General features: G+C 39.5%; 1 protein-coding gene across 1 annotated transcript; it reads right to left on the bottom strand.

Moving 5' to 3' along the window:
- Nucleotides 1-1,524: 1,524 nt before the first annotated feature.
- On the bottom strand, nt 1,525-21,805 carry LOC110054653 (uncharacterized). Its single transcript, XM_089282397.1, has 15 exons — nt 21,670-21,805; nt 20,388-20,431; nt 19,267-19,300; nt 19,104-19,155; nt 17,654-18,222; nt 16,202-16,486; nt 14,982-15,296; nt 14,204-14,336; nt 12,597-12,805; nt 11,810-11,994; nt 10,979-11,458; nt 4,347-4,558; nt 4,177-4,217; nt 3,403-3,499; nt 1,525-2,874 (listed from the first exon to the last, which is right to left on the bottom strand). Exons 2-15 carry the CDS (start codon nt 20,409-20,411, stop codon nt 2,619-2,621), a joined length of 2,892 nt encoding a protein of 963 aa, XP_089138523.1. The 5' UTR covers nt 20,412-20,431; nt 21,670-21,805; the 3' UTR covers nt 1,525-2,618.
- Between the last annotated feature and the right edge of the window lie 232 nt (nt 21,806-22,037).

Raw genomic sequence — 22,037 nt, 5'->3', positions numbered from 1 at the left:
TGAGGACGTTTATGCAAGGATTGGAATACTATAGTTCATTTGAATTGAATCATCTTTCGTTTCCTTTTACATCTCTTAAAAATACAGTACTGACATAAATTTAAACCTTTTCAAACTCTTTATCGATCTTGAGTCGTTGCAGGTTTGTGGGGTTTAAGATACATTGGCCAATGAGCTACTGATTTGTTGCATCTTCCTGCTATTAAGGCCTTTCTTCTTTTACTGACGCATTTCTACATCAAAGCTAAGGGTCGTTATTTTTCTAATACTCATCCCATGTCTGAATCGTGAACCGTGTTCGAGCGCATTTCACTGCTCGAGAAAAAAAAATAACACAGCAAGCCTTATTATACATTTGTGTGTCCCACATCTTTTATCTTGTTCTGTCAGATTTTGTGTAATCGTGAGCTTACCTTCATTTCCTTTAATGACAGAGCATTTGAGACTGAGCCAGAAAACCCACACACAGAACAGATGTGGTTCTTTAGTCATTCTCACCTCCTTTACTTTAATAAGAGTGCCAAATCAGTACCGTTAGAACTGGTACATGTCTAACAATACTGAAATGGTTTAAACAGTATAACCCACACTGGTCAAAAGCTTTTAAGAGCAAAGACCGACTTTTTAGATAAAGCACTGACGTATTTCTGCTAACCCTAATGAGCGATTAATCACCGTTGCTGTATGAAGTTATTCAAATTACCAATCTTTGGTATGTTTTGCCACTAGTTTCTTATTCCCTTCCATCAGGCAGTCATAGACATACACAACAAAGTCAAAAGGGTATATAAATAATAAATAACTTGTAATAATTTCTCTAGAGCGCGTTCGTTAAGATGATTTCCTGAGGGCCGCGTGCATGGTGCCGAGGTTGTATGATCATCTCATACATGTATTCAACAAGCTGGATAATTATATTTAACTCTTCACCAACTCACTTCAGTATTACTTTATTGCTTTTCTTTAACTATAAAATATTAATTGAGTAGATGATGTAAACATTTAAGCTTTATCTACACAAAGTGCTGGTATAAAAAGGTGGCAAAATTTGTGGCACGGTGTTCACTCTTTGAGTTCAATGTAGCAATATGAGGAAAGCAAGCAATGGAGAATTTTCTTCCGAATCAGTCCTCCGACATACACAATCCTGTCAAGTCGTCTACATTCTAAAATATTGGGGCAAAGGAAGGTCCAAAATACTTGCGGATTTTCGCCTTCTAATTCGTCAGTTGTGCAAGGTTTCGTGGACTTGTGCACGATCTCGCGCCGAGGTCCGCGGCGAGAACCGAAGGAATTTGAAAAGGGCCGGCCTTGCGTTTAAGTGTGGACGGAAAATATTTTGAAAACGGAGCCTTTCGAAAACGATGACGTCACCATAATCATGTGATTTTTCCTGTCCGAGTTTTCAAATTTCGCCGCAAGCAAGTTTTTAAATATGTTACAGTTCAACCATGATATTAATATGGCGATGTTCGTCCTTCTGGGCACCATCTGAAACAATTTCGATACATTCGCAAACGTGAATACTGTCGTGTTCTGCAGGTTTTACTTTCAACTATTTAATACTTGTAGATACGTATTGAACCTCTCATGCAACTCACATTAACCGATGAAATAGTACAAGTTTTGGGAAAGTTCTATTACTCTTTGCAAATTGACAACTGGATGTATGTTATGTTTCCCATAATTTTAATGCAAATGTTTTTTACTTAAAATAGCGGACATAGACTGAACAGTTTTATCAAGGTGAACAGAATTTCCCGAGGTAAAATTTCTATTAATGACTAACACTAATTATAAACAGAACAAGCTTAAGTTTTATTCCGTAGCACACTCGTTATAGTTGATGAAAATCTACAAATTACACAAATTTAAATAAAGGCTTTTAAAAACCGTCGTGCTTCGTAATGCGTTCACTTCAAATGAGGTTTGCTCAGGTCTGACCTCAGGCCCACCAAAGTACTGGAAGATTCGTTGGAAAATATTGGATACTAGAAAATCTGAAATATAATCCACATAAAAATGTCTAAAAGTAACGTGATACGATACAATCACCCAGTTCAAGGACCTTCTGAGGTTATGCTCACGCTAAAACGGGTGCTATAACCAGACCGCGTAAATAGTCAACCACTACGTCGAAAAAGATAATACGGTATACAAAGTTAACACATAAGTGGTCGAGATCTAGAAGACAAAATGTGGCGACTAAGTTTTACAATAGGAGAATAAATGCACACCACGCATTTATAAAGTAGAATCTGGAACGATGGACGGATACGAGGAATTAGCTCTTGGAAATCGGTACATGGCAATCAAATCGATATGAAGTATCAAAATTTTGCATCAAAATGAAAAGTGATCTATATTACTGATGTTACCGGTGCACTATTATGAAAGGCAGTTGTTAGCACTTTTTTAACTTACTGTTATTCAACATATAAATCTCTTGATGTTCTCACTGACTCGACTCATCAGCTGTTTAAAGTAGCAGCTTAACAAGCCCCAGTTGCTCGAGGTTAGATAGAGTAGTATCATCGTTATCATCATCATCATTTAAAATCTTAATGCTGGTGGAGGATCTGAGTAATTTTGTCACATTGGTAAGAAACGCCACATCTTCAACCTGAGCATTTTCCCTTAGGCGCATCTAGATTCACCATTGATACAAGTGCAGTCTCCGTCTGTTCGTCTTTCATTTCATTGGTACAACTGAACGATGACGCAATATTGTAATACGAATGGGATTCATCCAGTTGATTAAAATCAAAATATGGAGTATCTCTCGTCATCATAACCTCCAGTGATGCCACAATTTGTTCAAATGTAGGTCTGCGTCTGGGATCGTCTTGCCAGCAGTCCAGCATTAATGAATACCTAAGAAAACATTAATATATCACTTAAAAGTAATTTAGAATGGTTCATGAGGTGGCTAAAATACAAGCTTCATATCCCATTGCAACACGGTGTTGATTTGTTGTGCCTCTTGTGAAATCATTTTTTTTTTTTTTTTGGAACAAAGCAAGTTAATGCAAAAGACTGCATCCTAAAATTGGTTTTTGTTATCTCTTATAGTAGAGCACGTGCAATAAAATGTGTACTGGCAGTTGTAAAATGGTTGTTATATCTGTGAACTTTTTTGGGCGCTGAAGAGCACCAAAATAGGCGACACACAGTCATAAGTTTGCTCCAGTGCTGAGTGAAACAACTTTCAGATCTGAGCTGCGCTTTATAGTGTGAAATCACTTCATTTTGTTCCTCCTTACAGGGAAAAGAAGAATTTCCGACATCTTTTTGAAGAACTTTGGCAGTTTGCTAGTGATTAAATCTTCAAATGTTTGTGTTATTAGTAGATACAGCGGTAAAGCTATGCTCAAGTCAGATCTTGCATGACTATTGACTTACAATTCTTCTGAACAGCTATCTGGTCTTTCCAAACGATATCCAGTGTTGAGAAGATTGCGTAGTTCTTTGTTGTTAATTCCGGGATACGGGGTGCCACCTGTAACAAAATTTGTTCATTTAAATTAAGATCATAAGCTCAGTAACTGAGGATATGCCAAACCATCCCAGACAACATTTCAGTGCGTTTACTGAAACCGGGGCCACCCAGACAATGAAAACCAATCAGATGAGAGAACTGAAACAATAGATTCCAACATTTTCACTCAGCATCACAACGAACATGTTGAGATTTCATTGTTTTGAACCGAACATTTGATTGGTTGGATTTGAAAATGTTGGAATCTATTGTTTCAGTTCTGCTATCTGATTGGTTTTCATTGTCTGCGTGGCCCCGGTTTCAATAAACGCACTGTAAAACATTGGTTCGCTGGCAATAAGAGAAAGGAAATGACTCAAACAGTTTTTTCACAGAGCAGTATTTCTCTTATACAAATCGCACTAAAGATCAAAATTTTCTGCTTTATTCTATGTTTTCTGTGTTCGAAAAGATGTAGGAGCAACGTTCCTAACTTTGAAAACACCACTCAAAAACGTGAGTCGAAGGCAATTAAGTATTCTCCATCTACATTATTGTAATATCTGCTCTGTGATGCCATTGCGCACCGGAGACTTTCGAATTCAAAATTGACAGTTGTATTACTTGAAATTGTCTCAAGTTGATTTCTAAGGTATAAGAGAAAAAATTTAAGAAATGATTAATGAAGTTGTTCTTACCCATTGTGGATATTTCCCAAAGAAGAATACCATATGACCACCTGAAAGATACACACAGTCACACGTACAGAAAGTTTATAATATGATTAAACCAGCTCTTATGTAAGCAATAACAAACCATCCCGTCTAATGTTCAGGAAAATCATTTTCTGATATATAAAGTAACATACACATCACTCTGTGCTGTGTAGATACTGTTCGTAATAGCTTCAGGTGCCATCCACTTTATGGGGAGTTTCTTCTGCCTCTTCACTTCGTATATATCTCCATCCGTGTAACGCATCAAACCAAAATCTGCAATTTTAACAAGTTTGCTTTCTCCAACAAGGACATTACGAGCTGCCAAGTCACGGTGGATAAATCCCCTGCCTGACAGATAACTCTGTTAAAAAACAGCAACAGTAACAGAATCAACTCACTCAAGTAATTTATGTCAGCCAACTCAAAAACTGTGGGTACGATAAACTCATGCTTAAATCATTTTAAAACTGATCTTTTTTTAAATTTAAACGACATCAAATTTACGCGTACTCAACTGAGTTTAATGATACAGCACACTTTTGTAAAATGTGAAATTGAAATAAACAATGTTGCAGTTCTTTTTGAGTAGTATAGGTTTGGTTTTAAGATGAAAAATGGAAAATACTGTTCCGCTGCTAAATAATTGTGTACCGACAACTTAATACTTATTATTTGAAAAAAAATTTGATTCAAAACAAGAAAAAATAGTTGATCGTGTCACTTCAGGCCAGCTATTAAATCCTATAAGAGCGACTGCTCGTTACTTACTGTTCCGAACTGAAATTTTGTGTTCATTTTGTGTAAGGCGCGTTGCCTATTTACCGAGTGGAGACTAGGTCCGAGTGATGACATGTTGTAAACGAAGAAACGTGAGCTGGACGTTCGGGTCGAAGAGCAGATGAATATTGTTATAAATTTTGTTGCGTTTATGGAATAAATCGTTCATTTTCATGGTCCTTCGAGCCGGATATTGGATTTGGAGAAACAGTTTCGACGATTGGTCGAGCAAAAGGAGAGTTGGATCCGTTTATTACTGCGAAGAAGTTGGTTTTCGCATATCGGCGATTTGGCGCCAAACAAACCACATGTGTATTGCATCAGCACTTTGAACGAGAGGAACTTCTGTGAATGTGCAGACCTGTAATTGTTGCGATTATATGAGGTTAGTAAAATTTGTGGTCTTTCAAAATGTCGAAAGATTTAGCAGCTATCAAGAAAAAGAGAAAATTCCTGAGAAAATCTGTCACAGACACGTTGAAGTTAATCGACGAAGCCCTGTCACAACAAGATAATTATGCACGAGTTCAAGTGTTGAAAGATAATGTCGCAAGTAAGTGGAGTGACTTGCAGGAAGTGCAAGCCACGATGTGCACAATGTTAGAGGATGAAGAGATCGAGGCGGAATGTGAGAGCCATAATGAATACGAAGCGCGTGTAATTGAAAGCATGGCCAAAATGACAAGTTATTTGGCAAGTAAACAAGTTCCCGAAGTACAATTGTTAGGAAGCAATCCACCCGTATCCCAGTCGTCCTCTCAAGTACAAGTTAAGCTACCCAAGATTAATCTACCAACCTTTGACGGAAATGTTTTGAGCTGGCAACCCTATTATCAGTCGATAAAAGTTTCAGTGGTTGACAATCCGTCGTTGGCAGATGTCCAAAAATTAGAGTACTTGATGAGATCGCTAAAGGGTTCGGCTGCTGAAGCGGTGAAAGGTTTTGCAGTGGTACAAGCGAATTACAAGCCAGTTTTGGAAATCTTGAAGGAAAGATTCGGGCATGCAAGGTTAATACTTGATGCACATGTAAGATCCTTGATCCATTTGCCACGTTTGAGCTCTGATGATGCAACCTCCATGCGTAAATTCTACGATGAAGTGATAGGTCACGTTCGCTCTGTTGAGTCCTTTGGTGAAAAGTTTCATTCTGAAACTTTGGTTCCAGTTCTTGTGCCTCTAATAGTTGACAAGCTGCCAAAAAAAGTTGTGGAAAAATGGGAATTGGAGCTTAATGAGGAGAAAGCTAAACAGGACTGTGTGGAAGTGAAAATACTGTTTACTTTCTTGGAGCAATTGATAAGAGCTAAAGAGTCTTCACAGCCTCCTTCTCTTGATTCCAAAGCTCCGGCAAAGGAAAATCTTGGAAATCGTGAAAACCGTTTCAAGTTTAACCGGTCACAAAAATTATCCACCTCTGCATTATGTGCGGCAACGCAAGAGGGCAAGTGTGTCATTTGCTACAAAAACCATGGTTTGAAGTCATGTGTCACTTTTCTGTCATTACCTGTGAAAGAAAGATTCAGAAAAGCAACGTCTAAAGGCCTGTGTTTCCGATGCCTTGAACCTGGTCATAGAGCCGAAGTGTGCCAGAAACCTCCATGCAAGCATTGCCAAGGTAGACATCACAGTCTCCTGCATCAGGATTCAGCTCGTCCTCCCTTGGAAGAAGTCAAGGTGGAATCAGCCCCGGAATTACTACCCTCGTCGTCAGGTCCTGCTTTGCCGTCCTCAGTTGTGGCAAATTCTGTTGCAGTGAGCTCAGGTGGAAAAGTGATCCTGCAGACCATACCAGCTATTTTGTGTGGATCAAATGGGTGTTCAAAAGTTGTGAGATGTTTCTTTGATCCTGGTTCTCAAACGTCGTTTGTTCGGCAGAGTGTAATTGATGAGCTTGGTCTTGATGTGAAGAGTGTCAAAATTGCTGTTTCTGGTTTGGTGGAGAGGCCACCAAGAGCACTTTGCGGAAGAGAACTGCGTTTACTGTGGCACCTATTGACAAATCTGGACAGCCTCAATGTATTGAGGCACTTACTACACCAGTAATATGCCGGCCAGCTGAAGCTGTGGATATTCATCCAACAAGATGGTGTCACCTTCGAAACATAGCATTTCCTGAAGAATTCCCTAGAGAGGAACAAGAGATTGATGTGCTTATTGGCTTGGATTTCTATTATTCCTTTGTGACAAGAGACATTGTAAGAGGGGGTTCCCGTGAGCCAGTTGCAGTTCGCACAACTTTGGGTTGGGTCTTCTGTGGGCCAACAGGTGGTCATGGCCAAGAATGCACTGTGTCTATGAATGTTCAAATTAGTGTTGAAGAACAATTGAATGAAACACTTCAAAAGTTCTGGGATTTGGAGTCCATTGGTGTCAGACTTGCTGAAAGTTCAATTTCTACTACTCATGCAGAAGATGTGGTCTTGAAGAAGTTTAAAGAGACACTAACATACAATGATGGTCGCTATGAAGTATCCTTACCATGGAAGGAAGATTGCATTTCATTGAAAGATAATTACCGGCAAGCGGAAAGTAGGTTGTACAATCTAGAAAAGAAGCTGCTCCATGAGCCAGTGAAAGCTGCATCGTACAGAGAAGCGATTAACAAGTATGTTGAGAACGGTGTTGCTGAAGAAATACCTTGTGATGAAATTACACCAACAGATGGGCGTCCGGTGTTCTATCTCCCTCATCATGCGATCATCAGGGAAGACAAGCAGACAACCAAGACAAGAGTTGTGTTTGATGCATCAGCGAAAGATAGCAATGGTGTCTCTCTGAACAGCTGCTTAGAGCCAGGCCCAGCATTACAGCCAGATTTGGTCGGAATTCTTCTGCGTTTTCGAAAGAATTATGTTGGTATCATGGGTGACATAGAGAAGATGTTCTTGCAGATTCGGTTAAAAGAAGAAGACAGAGATTCACACCGGTATCTGTGGAGAGATTTGGACCCCAAGGCCACGCCTAAGATTTACAGAATGACAAGGGTCACATTTGGAGTTGTTTCCAGTCCGTTTCTTGCCATTGGCACTATTCAAGAGCATGTGAAAAGGTGTAAAGAAACATTCCCTGTTGCATCAAATGAAATCTTGGGGAACACTTATGTTGATGACTTTGCTTCAGGGAGAGACAATGTGCAGGAAACGCTGAAATTACAGCGAAGTGCTACTGAGCTTATGCAGAAAGCTGCCTTTAATTTGACAAAATGGTCAAGCAATTCATCTGAGCTTATGGAGGTCATACCAGAGAGGGACAGAGCAGCAGTTAGTCTTGTCAGCCTGGAAAGTGATCTAGCAGAAGCACATCCAATCACAAAAGCATTAGGATTAAAGTGGAATACACTTACTGACAACCTTGTCTTTACAATTGATGTGGACATTGTTAAGTCGAGATCAAAGACAGTGTACACTAAAAGAAAGGTGGCGTCTTTAGCAGCAAAGATATTTGATCCGATTGGTCTAATCGCACCCTTTTCAGTGAGGTCAAAATTAATTCTTCAAAGCTTGTGGACCAAGGGTGTTGGATGGGATGAGGAAATTCCCATGGAAGTCTCATCGAAATGGAATCAGTGGGTTCAAGAGATTTCTGAACTTGGACACCTTCAAATTTCTAGATGTTACACTGATTTGCCATTAGGTCAGAACCCCAAAGTAAAGCTACACGCATTTGGTGATGCGTCAGAAGTTGCTTATGCCTCTGCAGTTTATCTGAGAGTTGTTTGTGAAGATGGAAGGGTATCTACCAGTCTTGTGATGTCCAAGACCCGAGTGGCTCCTGTAAGGAAGATTACCCTACCGCGCTTAGAGTTGATGGCTGCTGTAATTACTGCTAGACTTTGCACCTATGTCAAAGGTGCAATAGATTGTCCCATTAGCCGCATTGTTTGTTGGACAGACAATTCTTCAACGTTACACTGGATTAGAGGAGCAGCCTCACAGTGGAAACCATTTGTTGCTAATCGTGTTATTGAAATTCAGTCGTTGCTGGATCCCAGTGTTTGGAGGTATTGTCCAGGACCGCAGAACCCAGCTGATCTACGTACCCGAGGTTTATCTGCAAGTCAGTTACGAGAGAGTCATTTGTGGTGGAAAGGACCCTCTTGGTTGCAAGAGTCCGAAAAAGATTGGCCCGAGGATTTAAGGTCAAAACCCTCCAGTGAAATTGTTAACCCAGAGAGGAAGAGTAAAGCTAGTGTCAGTTGTGTTGTGCAACCCAAAGAGCCGTTTATTGACTTCACAAGATTCAGCAAGTATAGTCGCTTGCTAAGAACTGTTGCTTGGATCAGAAGATTCGTTAGCAACTCAAGAGTGAAAGAAGAGGAAAGAATTGACAGCCCTTTAACTGGTTTAGAGATACAAAATGCAGAAGAATGGTTGATATCTCATGTACAAGAAGCAGGTTTTCCTGAAGAAATTGCGTCATGTAAACAGCATGGTCCAGTGAAGGACAGCAACCTTGCCAATTTAAACCCGTTTATGTGTCCGACTAGTCATTTTCTTCGTGTTGGAGGAAGAACTCACAAGTCACTGTTGCCAGAAGAGGAGAAACATCCTATTATCCTGCCTTCTAACCATCCTGTTGTTAAGTTGTTAATTGATGATATTCACAGCCGTGAACTACATGCTGGAGTTGAACACACTTTGTCACTTTTGCGACAGAGATTTTGGGTGATCAAGGGACGATCGACCGTCCGTCAGACACTAAGGAACTGTCTAATTTGTCGCCATTACCAAACAAAACCCTTTGGTCAGCAGATGGCACAACTTCCTGAAGACAGAATTAAGCCTGCACCACCGTTCACTAACGTGGGTCTAGACTTTGCTGGTCCTTTGTATTTGAAAGACAGTGGTGAAAAAGTCTATATCTGTTTATTTACATGTGCAGTTACCCGTGCAATACACTTGGAGTTGGTATGTGATATGACAACTGAGCGATTTCTCCTTGCTCTTAGACGGATGATTACAAGAAGAGGAATGTGCAGCATTATTTGGTCAGATAATGCAAAAACTTTTAAGGCTGCTAACAAGGAGCTACAGCGATGTTGGAGAGTATTGGAATCAGACCAGACCCAAAGTGCTTTGTCTGAAAAGAAGATTCAGTGGAAGTTCATTGTGGAAAAAGCCCCATGGTGGGGTGGCTTTTATGAACGTCTTGTAAAGAGTGTCAAGACGCCACTGAAGAAACTATTTGCCAAAGCAATGTTGGATGCCGAGCAGTTAACTACTATTTTAGCTGAAATTGAAGCACAGCTGAACAGTCGTCCTCTTACTTACCTTGGTGCAGACCCTGATGACTACAGTGTGATTACCCCTGAACAGATTTTGATTGGCAGGAATCTTCAAGCGTGTCCGACTTAAGACACTCATGTTTCAGAACAGACCTCAAGAGCCCTCACCAAACGTTTTCAGTATCACCAGAAGCTTGTAAATGGATTTTGGAAGCGTTGGCATGTAGAGTACCTAAAATCCCTGACACCTCTCAAGAAATGGTACAAGATTGGTCGTGAAATCTGCAAAGGTGACTTGGTCCTAGTAAGCGAGGATCGCGTAGCTCGGGGTCAGTGGTCACGTGCACGAGTGGAAGACACCCACACAGGCCGTGACGGTCTTATCCGGTCCGTTACCCTGCGGACCTCATCTGGAAGTCTTACCCGTCGTCCAGTACAGCGGTTACACCTGTTTGAAAGCTCTGATGCTGACTTAGCTGCTGAACTTAATTGAACTTTATGAGACCTTGTTGAACATTTTAGTTGAACTCTATTGAACTTGGTTGACAAGTTACATGTAGTGATGCACTCCCTGCATCGGGCGGGAGGATGTTCCGAACTGAAATTTTGTGTTCATTTTGTGTAAGGCGCGTTGCCTATTTACCGAGTGGAGACTAGGTCCGAGTGATGACATGTTGTAAACGAAGAAACGTGAGCTGGACGTTCGGGTCGAAGAGCAGATGAATATTGTTATAAATTTTGTTGCGTTTATGGAATAAATCGTTCATTTTCACTTACCATCCCTCGTGCTATTTGCCATGCGAAAGATAACATATCTTTAGCAATCAAATCTCCACAATCGTCATTGTCATTGTTAGTGTCTTCTTGAGACACGGTGTATTTCACTTCTAGAGGTTCTTCGCAAAGCTCCAGTTTTATGAAGGGATTTGTTTCCAAATCACTGTTGTCTTTCTCATCTTCGTCCTCACCGAAATGTTTCCCCACAGTTTCTTCAGCCGCCAATTTTTCTGTTTTACACAGATTTTTGTCTTTGTGACTTTGATGTTCACACTTTTCATCGCCATTATTTACTTCTTTGTCCTGGAAATCTTTTCCATCAATCGCCCCTTTATTTACTTTCTTAATTTCTTGTCCTGGTTGACTGTCAGCGAGAATGCTCCTGCCAATCCCTGCAGTATTCTCTCCCATGTTGGTTTCAACTGTATTAAGTGTCAAAAGTTCCATGTTTTGAAGTTTCGGAAACTTCCCATTGTCAACCTTTCCAAGAAAGAAATAGAGATACGACCCTTAAAAGATGTTATTCAAGTTACATCTTTCGCTGATCTTTTTGTTTGTCAAGTTTCCAGTTGACGAGCCAGTTCTACAGAGCTCTGAGCGGTTTTTTCCTATTGGCTTAGAACTACAGTTGACTCCTAATGAGTAAGGCTTGATGTTTTACTGTTTTATTCACTAAAATCGAACTGCAATAAAGATCATTTCAAGATGAATAGTCGTGTTGTTTCAGTTTAAACTCAAACTTTGTTAAGATAAGGGTTACGTGGCTAGTGATATTCTTCTAAAGTGGACTTTCCACTGATTAGTTTACCTCCTTAAATATGTAAACCTTACTTGTTTTCTCTTTTCCCTGAGCCAATGCAGTAGATCCCCGCACGGAACATACTCTAACAACAAGAGGAAAGGTTCTGATCTTGTCCAGAAACCAATCATACCGAGGACATTAGTGTGGTAACCAATTTGCTTCATGAGATCAATTTCCTCCAGAAACTGTTCTTTGTCTTGTTCATTTGCTAATGCTATTGGATGAAGCGTTACAATTATCGTTAGTCTCTACACTAAGAATTACAGCTTAGTCTACTGTAGAAATACGAGCCGGAAGGTACAAAAGTGTTTGAGCACGTTTTCATTCTGCCGTTGAACGAAACCTTCTCATTTCTTCTTATAAGTTCATCTACCTGATAATGTCATCCGTGCACTGGGGTACATCTTTTTATCCAATATTTTTATCCAATCCTCTCAGAGATTTTCCATTTAGAACAACAGAAATATTTCAGTTACTTATAATAATGTTTTACAAACGCTGCTTGATCGTATATGCCACCCATCAGAAAGCCTTGTATATGTAAATTTATATGTAGGTGTAGTAACATTCTGTGCATCAAAAAAGCCGATATCTAGATGCACTCAAAATGGCGCGCTTTTATCCTTATTTTCCCTGAGCGTGCTTCTTTGTATTTTTATTCGTCGCATTTGAGAAATTGGCGTTGTGATTCTTATTGGCAAAAGTAGGTAATAAACAAGTGAAAAATTAGCTTGTGCATATAGCAGCACACGAATTAAAGAAGATATAAAGCAACTGTGTAAATAAATAGCCAAACTGGAAAGGAGAACATCTTACTACTAAGAACTTTCACAGCAATTGTTCGTCCTTCTTTGAACTGCACATGTGTCCCTCTGATATTGCCGTCAAATACTTCCACTCCTGGAGAATCTCTCAGAACTGCTTTATGTACTTTCCCAAATGCCCCTCGACCCAGTTCTTCCAGCAAAGTAACTTGCTCGGGCCAGACCTCCAAGTTCTGAAGAGGACTGATGTCTGACTTGGACCTAAATAGATATCATGTGTAGTTCATTTGAATAAATTTGCTGGTGCAATTCAAATGTAGGAACTTTTCAAATATGAAAAAAGCGTTAAGGGAACAGACAGCAACTACTACCTCTATTTCCAACGATCGTAGTTAACAGCCTTATGAATTGTTTTAACAATCTATTTGTGCCTTTACTATCATAAATGGAGTGAGGTTGTTTAAGTTAAAAGAGCGCTTCATTTGCCACACAATAATCCACTCATCTACTCACTCTAAGTAGACCTTTCTGGTAGCCATTGTGACGTCATTAACTGGTACTCCGCATGGTTACTTTGCTAAGCACTTGCAGCACGAAGCGGTAAATTTGTACAAGCATGCCTCAATTCTGAGCAAAGAATTTGTCTTAGAAAGCGGCAGGTATATTTTGCAGGGTGCAGGGTGCAGGGTGCAGGGTGCAGGTTGAAATGTAATTATAACTGGAAAACCGCTGGCACTTGAAAGAACGTACAGTTGGTAGAATTACCGTAACTGTTACATGACGCTGTTTACAGTCGCTCAGAAAGGTGGCTTCCACCTAAGTGCCAAACCGGCCGAAGCGATGGGAGGAGAGTATATTTCAATGATTTTAAGCCTGCAATGAATTATTGTTTTTGAAGAAACATCTGAAATATCATCTGAAATATCTGCTGAATTTGGTTTCTTCCCTGTGAGTACCAAAATGAAAGCACATTGAGCTTGCGCTAGTATATTCCGTCGGTTAAAATCTTATATTATTTCATTTCTTTATTTATTTGCTTCATTTGTGATGGCAATCTTCTGTTGTTGAGGGAAGACTCGAGCCAAATCTGGAATCGATGGAGACATCTGTGGAGCGGCCATCCAGATGGCTTTGAAGAGATTTCACTAGTCTCTGCGTGTCGATCGATAAGTACTTATAGCGGATCGATCGTGTTTTCGATGGATATGAGAACATCGCCCAAACCAAGTGCGATCACAAACATGTTGGGAAGCGTACGAAGTCTCTGGTTCCTGTACACGGCGTAACAAGTTAGAAGATTGCCAAAGAAGGCCTAAATATTAATAACAGCGTGTTTTCACTACGTGAAAGAGGCGAACTACTTTATGTAAGAACCCCTGACGAGTATATAGGTTATTAATTATTTTTAGTGCCAGCGGTTTTTCAGCTATAATTAAATTTCAACCTGCAACCTGCAACCTGCAAAATATACCTGCCGCTTAGAAAGTCCAAATTCTGCCCATATTCCCAGGTAAGAAAAAAGAGACGGGGAGGTAGTAATGAAATTGAAAGAAGAGTAAAAAGCTATGTGTGCGGTGGAAGAATGAAATTGAGCTAAGCATACATCTTTTTAATTTCATTTTATTTTAGTTTGTCCTCTAAAAATTAAAAATTTCTGACCATTTTCTCTTCCTGCTAGTTCGCTGTCGCTTCCTGTCTAACTTTCTTCTGTAGCAGAAAGTCCCAGCGATCATCACTAGGAACACAGTCATACTTCCCAAAGCGATACCAATTACTTTTCCAGTCGAAGTTTCTGCAATTCGAGCAAAAACATATCAGATGTAGTAGTTACAGATTGAAGGACTTGTTAGTTTGTTTGTGGTAGATGTGCATTGATATATTTCCTGATGAATTTTCAATTATTCTATAGACGCATCATTCTTCTGGAGAGATATAGAAAATATTTTACCCCGTCGTGAAAACGCTTTAGAATCCTGTAAAAAGAACTAAAGGTTGAACCTTTGCTTTGTGTAAGTTAAAGGACGGTCGGTAGTTGAAGAAGGATAGCACGTCATAACGAACCATTTTAGTCTTGTCTGCTTTTGTGTACCAGGGGTTAAGAGTTTCTGATAGTTCGTCCTGTTTTACACGAGGCGTATAATACAGCAGACACTAATTTTGTCTGGACACGTAACACGCACAAGACACCAGATTCATGATCTCTACATCATCATTTCAGAGTATGGGGTAATAAATGAGCTGTGTTTGCACAGTGAAAAAACAACAGGAATTACCGGGAAATGGCGACTCAGAATGTGAAGTCAGTTGTAGGTGGTTTGATTCTCGCAGTAAGAATAACTCCCTTGTTTGGTCCGGTCCAAAACAGAAGTATCATCGGATATCTTTTCTTAAGACTAACATGATACTGAACAACTTGGGAACAAGTTTTACAAATTACCTGGAAGTCCTGCACGCGATTCTGTTGTTATGTGCTGACTGGTTGACAATTTGCTTTCCCCCATCTCGTTCCAAGCAGACAGTGCAATTTCATACTGAGTGCCACACTGTAGTTCCCATTGATGGTGAGTCACTGAGACTGTTGTTATGTCAATTTTACTCCAGGAATCTTCCTTTGTTGCGTCACCATAAATTTGCCTGTAGTAAATAGTGCACTCAGTCACCGGACATCGGGCAACTTCATTGACTCTCCATGTAAGATTGACCCCACAGTTTGACTTCTCCAAGTTCGTGATGACGGGTGGTGATGGTTTGGCTGTGAGAACGGTGGGTTGTAAAGAAACAAAGTACGGTAAACAACTTGTGTAATAAAGCAACTAAAGGGAAAGGGAATATGAAAGTTAAATGGAGGCATCTCCTCAGTACGAAATCGCAAATTCGAAAAAAAGCTTTTAAAGAGTGCAAATACTTCCGTTTCGTATATATAAAAGGGGAAAAGGCTTTTGCGTGGTAAACATCAACTTTAATAATTTAATTTCAACAAAAAGGGCGATGGTTTGTCCACGAAAACGAATAAACGAAAAGGAAGTTAGCTTAACAAGTGACCTAAGAATTGAACTTAATTCAGAGAATATGACACAATAAATTGTTTTCTTGCGAACTTGCAACAAATCTGAGATAACTTTAAAAAGGTGTTAACTTTTAGAGAAAACTGAACTTAACTCCATTTAACCGTCTTTAACGACCAACTAAGGTCGTCTTAGAGCTCGTCCCGTTTTTAACTGGACATGTAAGCCGGCCAAAGATGCATCTTGCCCACTTCAAGTGATAGAATATGCTCATTTTTGGTGAACTGTGCCAATCGTCTGACGTATAGAGGGGCAAGCTTAAAAACATTCAACCAAATATTATTTTGCTAATGAGATCGTAGCAAGGCGACAAAAGGGAAGAATTTTCTGAACATTTTAAAATCTGAGATAAATCTGAGATTTAAAAAAAAGCGTTTGAACTTGGTTTTTGGAAATTAGCTAGTTTAATGTCAGTGGAATCCGTTTTAACCTTATCTTTTTAGAACATTTATTTTTACTTATTTTTTTGGTTCTTTGTATATCTTTGGTGAACGTCCAACTGTTTGAATCCTTTTACACCACCGTTTTATTTCCATTGAGGCTTTGTAAGGTCGCTCAACGTACAATAGCAACCTGACTATATGACTGTTACCTCCACCGGTTGTTACTTTCCACAATCTGCTGTCGTTCAGAGATGTCTCCCCATTCGTACTCCACGCTGTAACTCCGATCTCGTAATCCCTTTTGCAGATCAACCGAAGAATGTACTGGGTTGTGTTCTTCGTCACCTTTACTGACGTCCATTCTGTGGAAGTGACTTCTTTATGATAAACACTGTACGCGTGCACCGGGCATTGTCCTGTTATGGGAGCAGTCCACATCACCAATACAACAGAGTCATTCACTTGGTTCGCAGATTTGTTGACAACAGGGAAACCTGTTGGGTGATGTAAGCCATTGAATTTAAGACAAAACCACTTTAAAATTGCTTCAAATACGTTACAAATAATAAGAGCCTCAGACCATTCAGCTTTTACGTCCAGCTGCTAGATTCGCCACATCCTGTTCGTGGCAGGTGAAGGCATTTGTCGTATCACTCGTACATCGGCTCTGAATGGGGAGGCAAGTAATCGCTTGCCTTCCCAGTTTTTTCCTCGAACGAGACATTGAACAGTGAATTTCGCTCACGCGAGAATTAAACAGAAACTAGACCCCGTCCACAACTGTGGTTTAACTAAACAAGATTAAAAATCAGTTGCTTATACCGTACGTGCACGCCCCACAACTTAACCAGCTAAAAGCCTGTTTGATTAAAAATGGTTTGAATTTTGTCTTCTCAAAATAAGTGCAAAGCATAATCGACAAATTGGAAAAACCTAAACCTGATTTAGTTTAAGTAGTTTAGTTGGTGTGAATGGGGTATAAAACTTTCCTTGCAACTTCAACCTATAGTATTGGTAATAAAAGATCAAAATTGTTACAACTGTTTTTGTAGCCATGGCATTTAATAATGACGTCATTTGCGGATTTAGATCGGGCTAGTTTTAGTAAAATAACAAAGACAAGGCGGTCTTTTAGCCGCTTTAGACATTCACCTAGTATTCAGTGGTCAGAATAGATGGCAATTTCCTCAGTAATGTGATATTGGTCGCATTTTAGGCATTCTAAGATTGCAACATTATTCGTTAAAGCTGCCTGATTTAGTTTGTTAGAAAACCTTTTCTGTTTCTTTCACAATTTTCACTTATTTCTGCGAAAAGAATGCTGACCTTCTTCGATGCGTCGTTAAGCCATTCACCAACACAAAATTTCAACTGCAAAGTAAGCAGCGTTAAATACTAACAAATGGCAGTGCACACATCAACTTAAAAAAAACATTCCATGTTCGGTGCCGTGCGTCTGTTCAGTAATAGATCACAGATGACATCAAAATGCGATAAGAACAAAAACGTGGCACACGAGTGTGTCACTGTGGCCGAGCGTGTCACTGACGTCTTTTGTGATCTATTACTGAACAGACGCAACAACATGGGATCTACCTGATTTATATAAAAAGACACCAATCAAAATGAATAAATAACGTGACTTATTATATGAAACTTACCTCTAAGTGAATCAGTATAATCATCAGATACTGCATAGTTCAGCAGATAAAAGTCCATCACTGATCCGAATAACTGATAATTATTGCTGAGCCGAAAATCAGGCATGTTGCCGATGGTGCAGTTAGGTATACCAAATTTACTAAAAAAGTCTATCCCTTGCCATAATGATGCGTGGTCTTGTTTCTTGCCGTCGATGTACATGGTTAATTCTCTCTTCTCAGCAAGAAACGTTACAACAAAGTGTGTCCACGTTTTCAGTTTGATTTCGTCATTGCTCTGCAATATTTCAATAAATTCACCCACGCCATGGATTACCGTCAAATGAAATTGTCGGTCTTTTGCCGATAGGTAGAAACCTTTTGACTCACCTTCTTTTTGTCTCATTTCTGCATATATTGTTGGAAACTGACCTTTTGTAGTAAACTGTAAATACAGCCACATTGAAACTGTAAAGCTTGCGCCTGTGGCGTCTAAGCAAGGAGTTCTGACGTATGATATTGATGTATTGAAAGTCAGTGACTTGCCTTCAGAGCATCGACCAATGCTAACTTCTGACGCATTGTTGGAACTGAAAATCAATAAACTGAAAAATTACGTTTCGGTTTAAAAACTTAGTTGCTAATTAAACGTAAAGCTGTCTGTTTCTTGTTATTTCGATCCGTGAGCAGGCAAGATGAACCGAATCCTGCGCTGTGATTGGCTACCCGAGCGGGCAGGAGGACGCTTGGGATTGCTGTGTACCGCTGTGTTCTTTTTTCGTTGTTGTTGTTGTTTTTTGCGTGTTTCGTCTCGGTCCATAAATACGGGGAAAAATATAGACCTTGGCTAATATCCAGCCATCTTGACCTCACGCTTGGTCAATACCCTATATATACGTTACGACTGGGCAATTATACACAGATTTTACTGGGCGGTTGGTATGAATGTGATCAAACAGGAAGAAACAAATCGTTGACAATCGGTTAAGGATCATGTCCAACAACACTAGCATCATCAGAATTTAAAGCGCTTCTTATCACAAACACAGCGTTCACGAAGCAAAACTGCCCATGTTCGAGGGAATTTGATACCTTTTCCTTATGAATCAACCGAGTCATGCTACAAAAACAGACACAGTATTACATAAGCCAATCCACAGAACCTTTTCATTCCACTCCTCAGGACCCAAATAAATATGAGGTAAATCCCGCGTCAAGCCAAGTGGTCAGCCGGAGCATACCTCGGACTTTGTAGTATTAAGCGAATGGATGGGTGGAGAGAGGTACCGTGAGAGTAAAGAAGCTTGCTCAAGAGCTAGATATTAGACCACCTCTCCGCCACAAAAAAAGGATTGGACGTCAATTTTAAAGAAATATGAAACAGATGCTATCTCAGTAGGAAGTAGTCACGTCAGTCATTCATGCAAGTCATATTTCTTGGTTTAAAATACTCAGCAGCCATATAACTGACCTAATGTCGACATCACTGCCATCTAACTTCCAGTACTGATGACCTACTGAACCTGAAAATCAAAGAAATAAGCAGAATTTATTGGTCTTTCTACTGAGCAAAAGCAAAAAAGGTTTGCATTCTTTATTATATGGCAAAGCAATTCCAAGCATTGACCACTTACCAAGTTCTAAATCACCAAAAACATTACAACAGCTCTGTGAAACAAAAATAATAATTTTTAATTGAAATTTTTTCAAGGTGAGCCTTGAGTTAACGTCCTCCAGTTTTATTTTTACACTGAGTGAACTCTCCATAAATTTGAATCTAAATAAATTTGAAGTGCGCGAACTCATGATATGCATCAACTCTAATAGAAGGTACCGTGAAAGAGGAAAAGTTCATCTTTATACATTGAGTACGCTTTAAATTTTCAAATACGCCCATAAACAAACTAAATAGACGAATTTATAGAGGATAGATCACGCAATGTTAAGCAATTTTAGCACTGACAAGGCGGTCAGTACCGTAATATAAAACGGCTTAGAACTGTAGAAGAACTAAAAGAAAAAATACAGAAAAGCCCAAAAGAGGCATGGATGGGCAAACTTGGAGAAAATTAAAACAGATTGCATTTATGTAAACGTGAAAGACATCGGGCCGATTTTTTCAACTTTATCTCAGTTTGTATGACGTATTGTCTAATAAGGTCGGAAATTATCCTGGATTGTTATGTGGCTATAAGACTGTTTCTCTGTCAGTTTGAAGGTTGGAGCTCGTAATTACCGGATATAAACAGAACTACCTTAAGTAGTGTGATTTAACCCCTTTAAAAAACATAGGTTCATAGCCAACGTCAAATTCTAAATAAAGAATAATAAATATAAAAAGCCGACACTTCGCTCAATACATTAATTCCTCAGTCTCCAAAAGCTGCGTAAATACGAAGTTGATTTAAGGTTCTTTGGTTACGCATTATTATGAAATTTTAAAACGGAGTGATAATTTTATTTTGGCATAGACGTGGCTCTCCGTGAGCAATGAACTTAGTGTTGTAAGTACGGGATATGATCTAGCGGAGCACAATAATCAGAATATCATGCATTGGAATAGAAGTAGAATCACATGTACTGATGCCATGATACTAGACTTTGGACTCGCTAGTGCTGGTTAGTGAAGTGCATCAAGTGATTCGCTCTTTTGAGAACATCATTTCAACGAGGTTGGCAAATGAATACCACATCTTAATCAATTCCTCATATCATGTCAGAGCGTCCAAGGCAAACATGCCCAGACTGTGCTTACCGCAAGTACAATCCACATTAACATGTTTATACAGCACGTACCACCTGCAAGTAGAAAGCGATATCACTTTACCTTTTGAGTGAGAAAATGTTTAAAAAATGGTCGGGGTTACCAGTTTCCAAAATTTTAACCTCGTTTGTTCTGATAGTAATGATTTTTTTTTTCATTCTTTTCCTGTGATGGATTGCCTTACTTTGTAATACGATTGCCGCACGATTTTTCTTCTTTATTTTCAATCTTGCAAATAAAGTAACCGAAACTTAAGGTTATGTTCTCGTTATAATGCAAATTACACGATTGCATTCGGCGCAGTAAGCGAGCTGTTTCTCAAAACTAAGAACTTCCCTCGAAATTTCATTATACGGGCGTCTCGGTTTTATAGCATCATAGATTTTGATACCTGCTTGCTAAAAGCCATCATGAGAAATTTTTCTACAAGCTTCTCACTTTTTCTGGATATCAACAATTTCTGTGTATTATGTCTTACTGCTTCCTGTTTGGCATTGCATTTTGATCTGACTCCGACTGCAATTCATCACTCGTTTCTTTTCAAGCTTTTAAAAGCTAGATCAAGTCTTGCGTGAATAATTGAAGTCGTCCTGTTCTTCGAATATCCTCGAAGTAAAATCTTATCATAGTGTTTTCATTTTTTCGTCATTGTCCAAATTGTGAAAATGGCAAACACTGTGAACCTGCCATACTAAAACAACAAACTGATCGTGCAAGACGCCAGATCTTGGCAGATCAGCCAGATTTAATGTTAAGTTCTCTATTTATAGCCAGTTGAGCATGTAGGGACATCAAGGGAGCGCCGCTACAGTGTTATTGTGACTTAGAGGTATGGGGAGAGTATGTCCTAGCAGCACACCAAATTGAAGTGTAAACAAGTAGTAATGGCTAACTGGTCGTTTCTCTAGTTTAGTTTCTCACAAACGAATGGCTTAACTCAAAGGAAGATGCTCTTCATTTGCTTAGCTAGGACCAACGTATTATCCCTGAAGGAAAGCTTTTGAATCTCATGTGACAACAATATGATCGATGGAGGTTACGATATCTTGGAGAATTGCGAATCCTTCCCATGGATAACAAGTCTTCACTAAACTCTTGACGGAAGCTCTCACCGGGAAACAACTTTGCGCTAAATACGAAACTTATCGTGCCAACACCTTTGCCAAATTATTATTAATACGTACTCACAGGTTATGATCCACCCACTGAAACTTAAAGTGGTGAACATCCGTATAAAAAGGAAAGAGAGGCGAAATAAAACCGACATACTAACCTCTATGACAAAACCTCGCGACTCAAGCAGTCAGGTTTCACGTTACGGCTGGAGTTGCAGTGTCTCCAATTTGACCCCGGCAGCCGTAGCAACGCACTTTTTCACGGCTCAACGCATGTACAAGCTATAACGTTACCTCATTCGTTTCCATTCTCTCACATAAACCACAGGCAGCCCAAGCTCTCTCTATGAACTACACAAGCAACACAATATGGCATCGAATTATAAAGGTTTATATGGGATTGTCTACAAGATATCCATGGAGGTAGTTAAAAGTGAAAATTCTCAATAAAAATGGCTTACCTTATTCCATACGTGTGTTGTTTGTTCCTGGTGTGGTTATTTTACCGATTGAACTTGATTTAAGC

This window comes from Orbicella faveolata, unplaced genomic scaffold (genome assembly GCF_042242905.1).
Source record: "Orbicella faveolata isolate gen_17 unplaced genomic scaffold, um_ofav_v1 contig_12, whole genome shotgun sequence".
Taxonomy (NCBI): domain Eukaryota; kingdom Metazoa; phylum Cnidaria; class Anthozoa; order Scleractinia; family Merulinidae; genus Orbicella; species Orbicella faveolata.
The sequence above is the reverse complement of the archived record's forward strand: the minus strand, read 5'-3'. Positions and strand labels throughout refer to the sequence as shown.